The sequence below is a fragment of the Chiloscyllium punctatum genome, chromosome 26 (genome assembly GCF_047496795.1).
Source record: "Chiloscyllium punctatum isolate Juve2018m chromosome 26, sChiPun1.3, whole genome shotgun sequence".
In the NCBI taxonomy this organism is placed as follows: Eukaryota; Metazoa; Chordata; class Chondrichthyes; order Orectolobiformes; family Hemiscylliidae; genus Chiloscyllium; species Chiloscyllium punctatum.
The window spans coordinates 25,998,777-26,010,921 of NC_092764.1; the positions used below are offsets into that span (position 1 = coordinate 25,998,777).

A 12,145-nucleotide genomic window follows, 5' to 3' on the forward strand; every position below is an offset into this window, starting at 1 on the left:
CAATGTTCCAATGTTACAACACTAGCATCAACTGGATAATGTGGAAAATTGCCCAGGTATGTCCTGTACATAAAAAGCAGGATAAGTCCAACCCGGCCAATTACTGACCCATCAGTCTACTCTTATCATCAGTAAAGTGACGGAAGGTGTCATCAACAGTGTTATCAAGCAGCACTTGCTCAGCAATAACCTGCTCAGTGATGCCCAGTTTAGGATCTGCCAGAGCCACTCAGCTCTTGACCTCATTACAGTGTTGGTTCAAACATGGACAAAAGAGCCGAATTCCATAAATAAGTTGAGAGTGGCAGCCCTTGTATTCGACTGAGTGTGGCATCAAGGAGCCCTAGGAATACTGGCATCAATGAGTATCAGGGGGCAAACTCTCCACTTGCTGGAGTCATATCCGACACATGGGAGGATGGTTGTGATTGTTGAGGTCAGTTTTCTCAACTCCAGGATTTCTCTGTCGGAGTTCATTTGGATGCTGTCCTAGGCCCAAACATCTTCAGCTGCTTTATCAATGACCTTCCCTCCATCATAAGGTCAGATGTGGGAACGTTCACCAATGATTGCACAATGTTCAGCACCATTTGTGACACCTCTGATTCGGAAGCAGCTCATGTTCAAATGCAACAAGATGTGGACAACATCCAGGCTTGGGCTGATAAGTGGTAAGTAACATTCATGCCACACAATTGCCAGGCAATGACCATCACCAATAAAAGAAAATCTGACCACCTCCCCTTAATATTCAATGGTGTTGCCATCACTGAACACCCCAACAAACAACATCCTTGGGGATTATCATTGAATAGAAACTCAACTTGACTCACCACATAAACACATGGGCTACAAAAGCAGGTCAGGGTTAAGAATTCTGTGGTGAGTAACTCACCTCCTGATCCTCTAAGGCCTATTCACCATCTACTGGGCATAGGTCAGCAGTGTGATTGAACACTCTTCACTTACCTGGATGGGGTCAGCTCCAACAACACTCATAAAGTTTTATACAGTCTAGGTCAAAGCAATACACTTGATTGGCATCATAAGCCTCCACCCTCTCCACCACTGATGCTCAGTAGCAGCAGTGTGTACTATTTATAAGATGCACTGTAGAAATTCATGAAAGGTCCTCAGACAGTACCTTTCAACCCCTGACCACTTCCATCTAGAAGGAGATGGGCAGCTGATACATGGGCACTGTATCTTCAAGTTCCCCTTCAAGCCACAAACCACTCTGACTTGGAAATAAATCACCATTGCTTCACTGTCACTGGGTCAGTATCCTGGAATTCCCTCCCTGTGGGTCTACCTATAGCACATGGACTGCAGCGGTTCAAGAAGGTAGCTCACCTTCACCTTCTCAAGGACAACTAGAGATGGGCAATAAATGCTGGCCCAGTCATCCCACAGAAATCTATTTTAAAAAGGGTATTCTTATATCACTGGAGTCTTTGGGCTGCTGATCTCCAACAGCAGCCTGAAGGCCTTGACTTCAAGTTCAACCTGTTGTTGCATTCCTGAGAGCTCATGCATACAATTTTTAAAAATGCATATCTCAGATTAGAGTAGGTCTGCCTTTGGAATTCTATTGAACTGTGTAAGTGGCTGAGGAAGAGGAGAAATGTATACACTCTTGTTCCATTAGGCACTACACCCTCAGATCACTCTGAAGTGGTAACGAGCTGCATGCGGAGAGAATCTGAACTTCAGGCTAAGATAGGTCACAATAATTATCAGATAAATAAAAAGGAAAGGGACTGAAATAACATTTAATTATATTAAATATCACATTGACTTCTACAGAGGGGAATACAAAATATCCATTGTGAGTAAAAGATAGTCAGATGACTGAAGTTGTGTACTGTTTCAAAACTATTCGTTGATATAAAATTCACTTTATTTAACTCAGCTGTTACTTCTGTTGATAATGCCACATATTTAAAATCAGCTTGTACCTAGGAACAAAGAATACATGCTACTGTACAGTCACAAAAATTATTGAAAATAATGAAGCAGCCTAGCAGTCTCACCAGTGACAAAGGGAAAACATTGCCTCTACAAATTATAACTTAGGCTTTAGTCAAGATTTACAGAGATGCAGAACTATTCCAGATAATAACAGATTAGTTCATAGGAAAAGTTTAGAATATTTAATTAAGGATGAAATGACTAAACATCTGAATGGGAACATTGTTTCCTATTTTAAAAATGTCAACATGGATTTTAAATTGAAAGTTTGACAAATCTGACTGATACAGTATTTTGTATAGGTGGCAGGTTTGGAGGATGTGGCCAACACAGTAGATGTAATCCACACTAGGACCTTTTACTATATTAGAGAAGCATTTGCTGTTACATGGACTTCCACAAAGCCTGTGAGAAGGTAGATAATTGGATTAAAAACTGGCTAAAAAAGAGAAAATAGACTGGAATTAATGTTAGTCTCTCCATGTGTTTGGATGTGATAGGTGATCCCACAGAATTCTGATCTGGTCATTGTGTACATTCTTGACTTGATATCAGGCTAAAGGCAATGATATCCAATTTTACAGATAATATTGTACTGAAATAGAAGGTAAAGTAATTAGTTCTGAAGAATAAATGAAGCTGCCAAGGAATATTGATAAGCTGTGGAAAGCCAAGAAAGAACAAATTGAATTCAATGTCAATGAATATGTGAATGTATATTTGGGTAAAGAAAATAAAAATAGTAATTTTACTTTGAATAGGGAATTAATTATTGAAAACAGGATTTGAAGGCTCCACTTCACAAAACCATAAAGTCAGTACCTCAAATTGATAAGATCATTTTTAAAAAGCCAGAATGTTATGTTTTATAGGAAAAAGTTGAGAATAGCTAAGTTGAGATATAATTTTGAATCCACAGCAAATTTTTGTAAAACCAATCTTGGAGCAATATGTGCAAATTTGTGCTCTACTCTGGAAGAAAAGATGGTGAATCAACAGTGAGGGCACACCAGATATTCACTGGGAAGGTTCAAAGTATCAGGATGTAAAGAAAGATTAGGAAAAATAGAGCTGCTTTCATCAGAATAAAGGAAATTATGAGGTGATTTGATAGATCCATTTCAAATTAAGTGACTGAGTAGGGGGATTGGTTAAGGCAATTCTCTGCTGTAAAACAAGAGGCCATTGATACAATTTTAAATAAGTAAAGAGAAGAATCAATTGAGAGCATGTGCGTTAAAAAAAAACTTTGGCAGGATTATGCAGCTCTTTATTTAGGCTTTTTCCTGTTTTGTTGGTGTTCTGTAATGATGCTGAAAAGAATAACCAAGGAGGCTTCAAGCCAATCCATATCCACAATGATTCTTCCCAGTCACCATCCATTTTATTTCCCCTTCCCACTCCCTTTCCGACATGACCAACCTTGGCCTCCCCCTTTGCCACAGCAAATCAGACTGCAAATTGAAAGAACATCTCACTTTCCACCTGGGCAGCCCACAGCCCAGAGGACTCAACATTGAGTTCTCCAATTTCAAATAACCTCCCTTCCCATCACCCTACTCCCTTCTCAGCCCCTGCTCCTCCCTTCCATTTCTTTCATCGACCCTTCCTTCTAGCCACCAACTGGATTCATTCCTACCCATCGACCAACCAGATCGTACCCTCTACTTGTCTTCACCTAGCCCTACCTCACCATCCTGCCCTCCCCACCCCTTTCATCTGCAGCTCCCCCTACACCCACCCCCAGTCTTGAGGAAGGATCATACCCGAAATGTTGACTTCTTCACCTCCTGATGCTGTCTGACTTGCTGTGTTGTTCTAGCCTCCTGCTTGGCTACCTGGATTCCAGCATCTGCAGTTTTCTTTTTGCCTCTTTTTGTGGGCGGTACGGTGGCACAGTAGTTAGCACTGCTGCCTCACAGCGCCAGAGACCCGTGTCTGCGTGGGTTTCCTCCGGGTGCTCCGGTTTCCTCCCACAGTCCAAAGATGTGCAGGTCAGGTGAATTGGCCATGCTGAATTGCCCATAAGGGGTAAATGTAGGGGTATGGGTGGGTTGCGCTTCGGCGGGTCGGTGTGGACTTGTTGGGCTGAAGGGCCTGTTTCCACACTGTAATGTAATCTAATCTAATCTAATGTCCACAGTCTGCTCTGAAATCCCTGTTGACATTTCGACGAAGATGCCAAATTGCACAAGAGCAGCTGAGACAATTTTTAAAAATCCAAATTGATCGATAACATTCACAACAAAACAACTCAGTACATTCCAAAATCAAAGTCAATTTTCTCTGTCTCTCAATATTAACAGACCCTTAAAAAATTCCAGGATCTAGATCCAGATCCACATCTTCACCAAAAACTAATGAGTTCTTTCTTGGGCCATATTCATGCATGTAATAGGGTTTGTGGAAATCTGTCCATTAGATTTTGAGATCTTTTTTTTACTGACAAATAGACTAATGGGCTAAAACATTATCTTTTACACTAATGAAAGAGATTCAGAACAAATGCAGGGGGTGTGACTCTGTGGGTTACTAAATTAGCACATGATGGAAACAGAGAACATCAGGCAAAACAAAAGCAAAATACTATGGATGCTGAAATTTGGAGTAAAAAAGAATGCCAGAAACTCCAGAAGCCCAGCCATCTTTGGATCACAGAATCATACTGTACATAAGAAGCCATTCAGCCCTTTAATTCTCTATTGCCAAAAATATACTACTAACTGCACTAGTCCCACTTTCTGCACTAGGCCCATGGCCTTGAATGTTATGGCTCTCCACGCGCTCATCTAGGTACTTTGTAAAGATTGTGACATTTGCTGTCTCAACTAACCTCCCAGGCAGATCCCCACCATCCTCTGGGCTAAAAGATCTTTCTTCAAATCCCTTACAAACTCATCTGCCTTTAAGTTAAAAATTACACCCCCCCCCCCCCCCCCAACTATTGACCCCTCCACTCAGGGGAACAGCTGCTTTCTATTCAATCTATCCATGCTACTCACAATTCTTTATTCTTCCATTAGGTTAACCCTCAATCATCTCTCCTCTAAACATAACAACTCAAGCCCTTCTAGCCTCCTCTCACAGCTGAAACACTCCGTCCCTGGCAGCATCCTGATGAATCTCCTATGCACCCCCTCCAATGTAACTATATTCTTCCTGTAGTGTGGTGACCAGAACTGCGCACAGCATCCCAACCATGACGTAATCAAAGTTCTGCACAGCTGTAAGATGACCTGCCCACTAGAGTCAGAGAGTCGTAGAGCAGTACAGCACAGAAACAGACCCTTTTGTCCAACTTGCTAATGCTGACTGGATATCCTAATTTAAATTAGTCCCATTTGCCTGCATTTGACCCATATCCCTCTCAACTTTTCCTATTCATGTACCCATCCACAGGCCGTTTAAATGTTCTAATTGTACTTGCCTCCATCACCTTTTCTGCCTGCTCATTCCATACACGCACCACCCTTTGCATGAAAAATTGCCCTTTGGGTCCCTTTTAAATCTTTCCCCTCTCACCTTAAAGCTATATCCTCTAGGTTTGGACTCTCCTATCCTGAAAAAATGATATTGTTTATTTACCCTATACATGCCCTTCATCATTTTATAAACCTCAAGAAGGTCACCCCTCAGCCGCCGACACTCCCAGGAAAATAGCCCCAGCCTATTTGGCCTCTCCCTATAGATCAAATCCTCCAAACCCAGCAACATCCTTGAAAATCCTTTCTGCACCCTCACAAGTTTAACAACATCTTTCCTATAGCAGGGAGATCAGAACTGAGTGCAGTATTCTAAATGTGGCCTAACCAATGTTGTGTACAACTGCAAAATGACCTCCCACTTACTCTCTTATAATCTATGTCAACCATCTTTAGCTGCTTCATCAAAGACCTCACCTCCATCGTGAGGTCAGAATTGGAGATGCTCATGCATGCTCACTGTGACTCCTCACACACTGAAATGGTCCACATCCAAATGCAACAAGACCCTGAGCTGACAACTGACAACATTTGTGTCACTTTAGTTTAAGACAATGGCCATCTCTATTGAAAGAGAATCTAACCATTACCCTTTCACATTTAATGGAATTACTATCACCGAATCCCTCACTATCACCATCATCAGGCATATTATTCACTAGAAACTGAACTTTACTAGTCATATACTACTAAGGTGACAAAAGTAGTCAGAGGCTAGGAATCCTGCACTGAGTAACTCACCTCCTGACTCCCCAAAGCCTATCCACCATCTAGAAGACACAATTCAGGAATGTGATTGAATACTCCCCACTTGCCTCGATGAGTGCAGCTCCAACAACACTCAAGAGGCTTGACAGTATCCAGGACAAAGCAGCTTAGGTTGATTGGCACCACATCCAGAAACATTCAGTCACTTTACCACCAATGCTTAGTAACAGCAGTGTGTCTTATCTATAAACTGCACTGCAGAAATGCACCAATGCTCTGTGGATAGCAGCTTTCAAACCCACAACCACTAACATCTAGAAAGACAGGAACAGTAGATGGATTGGAGCACCATTCAGTGCACGATCCCCCTCCCCACCAACAAAACCATGCGCCATCATGATCTGGACAAATATAAGCTTTTTTCAGTATTGCTCTGTCAAACCCCTGGAACATTCTTCCTGGATCAGTATTGTGGGTCTTCCTAGAGAATGTGGATTGCAGCAGCTCAAGAATTATTTCACCATTATTTTCTCAAGGAAACTAGGTTTGGGCAATAAATGTTGGCCCAACCAATGACATCCACGTCCTGTGATTTCTTTTAAAAACAATATTACTGGCAACATCTTAATGAATGGAAATATAATGAGCTTCATATCATTTCTTTGTTCTGAACGTTTCATCAGGACGAATCCTCATTTTCCCATTTGTGGAAATTACATTTTTATTAATGATTACAAGCACTTGGAGTTAGGTAGTGTCATGATTTGTACTCTTGTACTTTCACCTTACGTACCTGGAGCCAATGCTTTCAGCTCAAACAACATCTTGCTTACTTTGAATAAAAGTTTTCAATGAAGGACCACTGTTTAATCCTTGCCAACTTGAATGATTGAAATCAAGTCTTCCCACTTAAACTAGCAAAGATATTCATTATTATTTTTTGAATTTATGTTTGTACTTTTGCTTAATGCAACAGTTATATAAAGAATCTACTAAATGATAACAAGCAATCAGTGGAAACAAATATTGATAAAAAGCAACTAGAGATAATAGGCCTACTCATATATTTATAAAGACTGACAAATTTAAGGGTAGGATGATATTTCAAATTTAGATTTGGATTGCATAGGATGTAAAACTCAAAATGCAAGTACGAAGTTCAAATTTTCAAAAACTAGTTTTAGTTACCTGCTTATGGTCAATGAAATAAATCCCTTGCATGCCAGGAGTGACAGGTTCTTTGTGATGCACTACAGCAAAAAATTAAGCTTTATTTGACAATCCCATTATTGTATAAGGTAATGATTTAGAAAGAGCTAATACTGAAGTTGTATTCAGCTTCACTGAATTTGATGATGTCTCATTCTTTGGACAAAGTTTCGGGTAGTCTTGCAGAAGTTCCCGATGTGTTCATAAGAACATAAGAACTAGGAGCAAGCCCTTCAAGATAAGCCATAATAAGATCATGGCTGATCTTTTCATGGACCCACCTCCATTTACCCACACTCTCACCGTATCCTTTAATTCCTTTATTGTTCAAAAAAAATCTATTTTAGCTTTAAAAACGTTTACTGAAATAGCATCAACTACTTCACTGGGCAAGGAATTTCACAGATTTACAACCCTCTGGGTGAAAAAGCTCCTTCTCAATTCAGTCCTAAATCTGCTTCCTCTAATCTTGAGGCTAAGCCGTCTTGTCCTAGTTTCACTTGCCAGTGGAAAATCCTCTCTAGAAGTGACTTACTTAAAAGCAAAATATTGCAGATGCTGTAAATTTGAAACAAACGCAGAGGAGGTTGGGAAAAACCCAGCAGGTCTGGCAGCAACCATGGAGAGGCAAACAGAATTAATGTTTTGAGTCTGCTATTATTCTTCTTCAGAAATATGATATACACATGTATGTATATACATATAATTGCACTAATATATGTATAGCATATATATACTATGGCTTGTTATATAAGGCAAGTGTCTCTTCTTGTAAAGACTCATCAGTGGTTTCTCCTCTATCCATTATAGTTTGCGAGGCTCTTTAACTCAGTACAGAAAGCACAGTTGGTGACAACACTCTATCTGTATCGGATTCCAATAGATTGATAAAGGTAGCACCTCTACATTTTCCTCCACATCACACACACCATCCTTCTTGGATATATACTGTCATCCTTTCATCACCATTAGCACAAGGACGGTAATAATTTAAGAAGGCAATGTATCACCAAATTTCAAGAAATCCTGGGGTGAACATTAAGTACAATTAAAACTATCACAGTTATTAAAATAGCCAGACAACAACAGATAGAAAATAATCACTTAAATACTTATTTTTCTTAATTTTATTTATCATTTAAGATCTCCTTCAGCTCTCATGCTATTTGTTAACTAGAAAGGTACCAATGGAATTAGCCTCCACTTTTAGTCACACTCTCCTTCTCTAATTCAGAGACCCAGACTCTGATGAGGAATGCATACCCTACATAGTGTCATGGATATGAGTCTTAAACACATTATTCTGTGTTTACCACCATAAAAACTTAAGGCTGATCTGAATTGTGCAAAATCAAAATACTTCAAAAACGTACAGACACCTCTTGCCAGTCAGCAATGTTCTACCGTACATTAATGCAGAACTAAGGTGACCTCGTTTAAACTATGAGAGGATCCAGTCTGCAACATGAGAAAAACTTTATAAAGCATTCTCAACATTGTAAACATTCAGCATCATGATGAAGGAAGATAAAGAATGTTTTTTTTTCTCATTCTAATTCTCATATGGTCTTACTTACCATCTGTGGCCATTTCATCCTGGGTTAGGTTCTGTTTCCATGGAGCCAGCCCAATCCACCAGTCTTTATCTGCTGCAAGGTGCTTCTGGATAAACCCTTGAGTTTCTTCATTCAGGATGAAAGCAACATGTCCCCCACCCCGCTCACACCATTTCTGAGCATCCTGAAAACTACGCTCCATCTGAACAATCTCATAGCAGCTCCTTTCGAAGGCCAGCTGTTGCTCTAAGCAATGATCTGAATACGTTGGAGGACTTAAAGTAATGGTAAAAACTAAAAAAAGAACTTTCAAAATCAGCTGCATTTTTGACTAAACCACTATCATACTAAGTGTTGAAATGACTTTGAGTAGAGGCAGACCCTGAACTGACTCCAAGCTGTGCGTAATTCTTCTAAAAATCTGCATTGAATTTAAACTGACAAACATTGATCTGCATTGCATATAAACTGACAAAAATTAATCTGTCTGGTTTGTTTTGAACATATTAAAGAATTGTCAGCCCCATAAAACAGCAAAGGTGTTGAAATACACAATCCTATTAAAAACCATTTAAAGCTTTGTCTAGATTTGCCACAATTGGCTGTGACAACCCATTAAAGGTATCAGTTTGTCTCCAAGCCTCATGAAAGTCAAAGATAGCACACATATATATTATTCCTTCTTTATGAGGACATGTGCAAGGTTGAGATTATAGTCCTAAAATTAAGAAGACAAACTATCATAGGCAGGCTTGTTTACATGATAAACAAGAACACAGTTACAATAGTCACTGTCAAATGACCAGATGTAATCTTTATTGTAAATGGAGCCACTGACCTCATTCTGTCACTGGTTCCAGAAATTAGCACCAAACAAGTTTATCCTTTATTGATGCTTTGCCTTGTTTCTGTTTTAGCTCTCATCTTGCCACGATGCTCTAACACAACATTTTTATCACTAGTCCCCTCAGCAGACAATTCCCCAGCCCTATTGAACAGCATTGTTACCTGTTGGAATTTATTTGGGGAGGAATTCATGAGAATTTAGAAGATTTCCTAAGTCTCCACGTTAATGACTATTACTTTTTCCTGAAGATCTTATGCAGTTTCATGGAAGCCAATCTGCCCATCCTTCCTCCTGCATTCAAATCTGTTCCCAACTTCACAATCATAACATGTTTGAAGGATTAATGGTTAACTACTACATCTGGAATTCATGGAGACCAATGCTTGGAGTTCTTATTTATAATCAAATGAATATTTTAATTTAATGTTTGATTTGTGCAAGAAGTAAAGGTTAGTTAATAAAATTAAATCAATGTGACTGATTAATAAGTTTTGGTTTGCCTAAAAAAATTTACTTAATGTCTTTCACAAAAATAGGATGGTTCAAAGTGCTTTGCAGGTAATGAAAGACTTTTGAATTGTCCAAAATATATCATGCAATTTGCAGACAGTAAAGTTTCACAAATAACAATGTGATAATGGTCAGATAAATTGTTTTAATGGTGTTGACTGAGGGATAAATATCACTCCTGAACGTCAGGGATAACTCCCCTACCATTCTTCCAAGCTTTACCACTATTCTTCTACTCTGATGCAAAGGGTAAATGCAGTCTGGTTTTAACGCATCTTTCAAAACCAGGACCTCTGGCAGTGCAGCATTCCCTTAGTACTGAAGTGGACTGTCAGCCTCAAATTTTGAGCTCTGATCTTTGTGTGACATGTGAATTCACAACCTTCTGGTTCAATTGTGAGAGTACTACCAACTGAGGCACAGCTCATAACTGCTGACCAATTTCGTGTAATATTTCAATTTTACTCAGAGCTAAAGAATCATTCATGTTTTATCATTGTCATTTTTTGATAAAATCAGGAGCTAATTGTAGCATGAACTTACTTTACGGTGATACAAGGTAGCAATGTAGAAAATGAAAATGTATTTTCACTGACAATTTTACGTGTATTTCATATAGGAAACCACTAAAGGTCACAAAGGTCACTATGAGCCCATTTCCATGCCATGTTGCTACTTCCCATTTAGATTTAGATCTAAATCTAAATGATCACTATGATCATTGTGACATGTACTCAAGCACAGTGTACAAGAGTACAGTCAAAACTGTACAATGTCACCACACACAGCGTCATCTTAGATACAAATGTACCTCGGTACAAAATCTTAGTTACAAAAGCAGGAAAATAAAGAAACAAGTTAAAAAGTTTATCACTACAATCTTCTTTGTATAAAAGTAGAAAAATAAAGAAATAAAGTTAAAAACACAAACATTACAGTGCTTTCTTAAGCCATGGGCCTGCAATCGCTCCAAATTGGGCTTTCCCCAAGAAGTCTTGGTAAAAACAATGACTGCAGATGCTGGAAACCAGATTTTGGATTAGTAGTGCTGAAAGAGCACAGCAGTTCAGGCTGCTCCTCGGATGCTGCCTGAACTGCTGTGCTCTTCCAGCACCACTAATCCAAAACCCAAGAAGTCTTGCTCTGCCCCATGCTGGGTTAAGACCAATCCGTGCTCGCCAGCTGCATTTGCTACCAACTGGCTCTGCTGACCCTCATCGGCCATACCAGGCTTCACTGTTGCTCTCAAGCCTTCAGCCTCGCTAGCTGCTGCTGCCATCTGGGCTCAAGCTGGGCCTTAGCCACTATCACATTCTCTTGCCGTGTTAGCCACCTCACTGCAGAGTCCTGCTCTGGACATCAATGAAGCCACGATGCTGCTGACCACTACAGAGCACATCATGGCTCACTGTCAAAATCCCCCAGCTGCTGCCACTGTCATTGGTGCTGCTGCCTCCACAACTGAGTTCTCTCCAGAAAGGTAAGTAGAGAAAGAAAACATCTAAAGAACTAAAAGAAAGACAAAAGCGAGAAAAGAAGGAGAAAGAAAAGTGGATGAGTTCCAATCAGGAGCCTTACTCCATCACCACCTTGCTTATTGACTTAACAGGCAACAAAAGATTGTGACCTCAAAGCTCTTGGTACTGGTAACGGTATTTCTCAGTTTCTTCTTAATAGGAGATTCAGGGAAAAAAACTAAATCCTGCCAGAATTCCATCTTGGTCAGAACAAGTTTTTAATATCCAATCAAATTCTTCAGTTTCTCTAAGATATTTCGCCCTTTACACCCTAAAAGGCCTTACACCTGTTGAATTCTCATGTCGCTCCTTTTCAATCCTCAGAAGAGCCAAGGCCTTCATTAA

General features: G+C 39.8%; 1 protein-coding gene across 1 annotated transcript in view; it reads right to left on the reverse strand.

The window, feature by feature from the left end:
• LOC140496344 (polycystin-1-like protein 2) overlaps window positions 1-9,199 on the reverse strand; it is a 136,392-nt gene extending 127,193 nt beyond the window's left edge. The window contains exon 1 of the mRNA XM_072595961.1: window positions 8,948-9,199. Coding sequence (XP_072452062.1) covers window positions 8,948-9,128 — 181 coding nt within the window. The 5' untranslated portion in view covers window positions 9,129-9,199. The remainder of the gene's footprint in view (window positions 1-8,947) is intronic.
• Window positions 9,200-12,145: the final 2,946 nt, after the last annotated feature.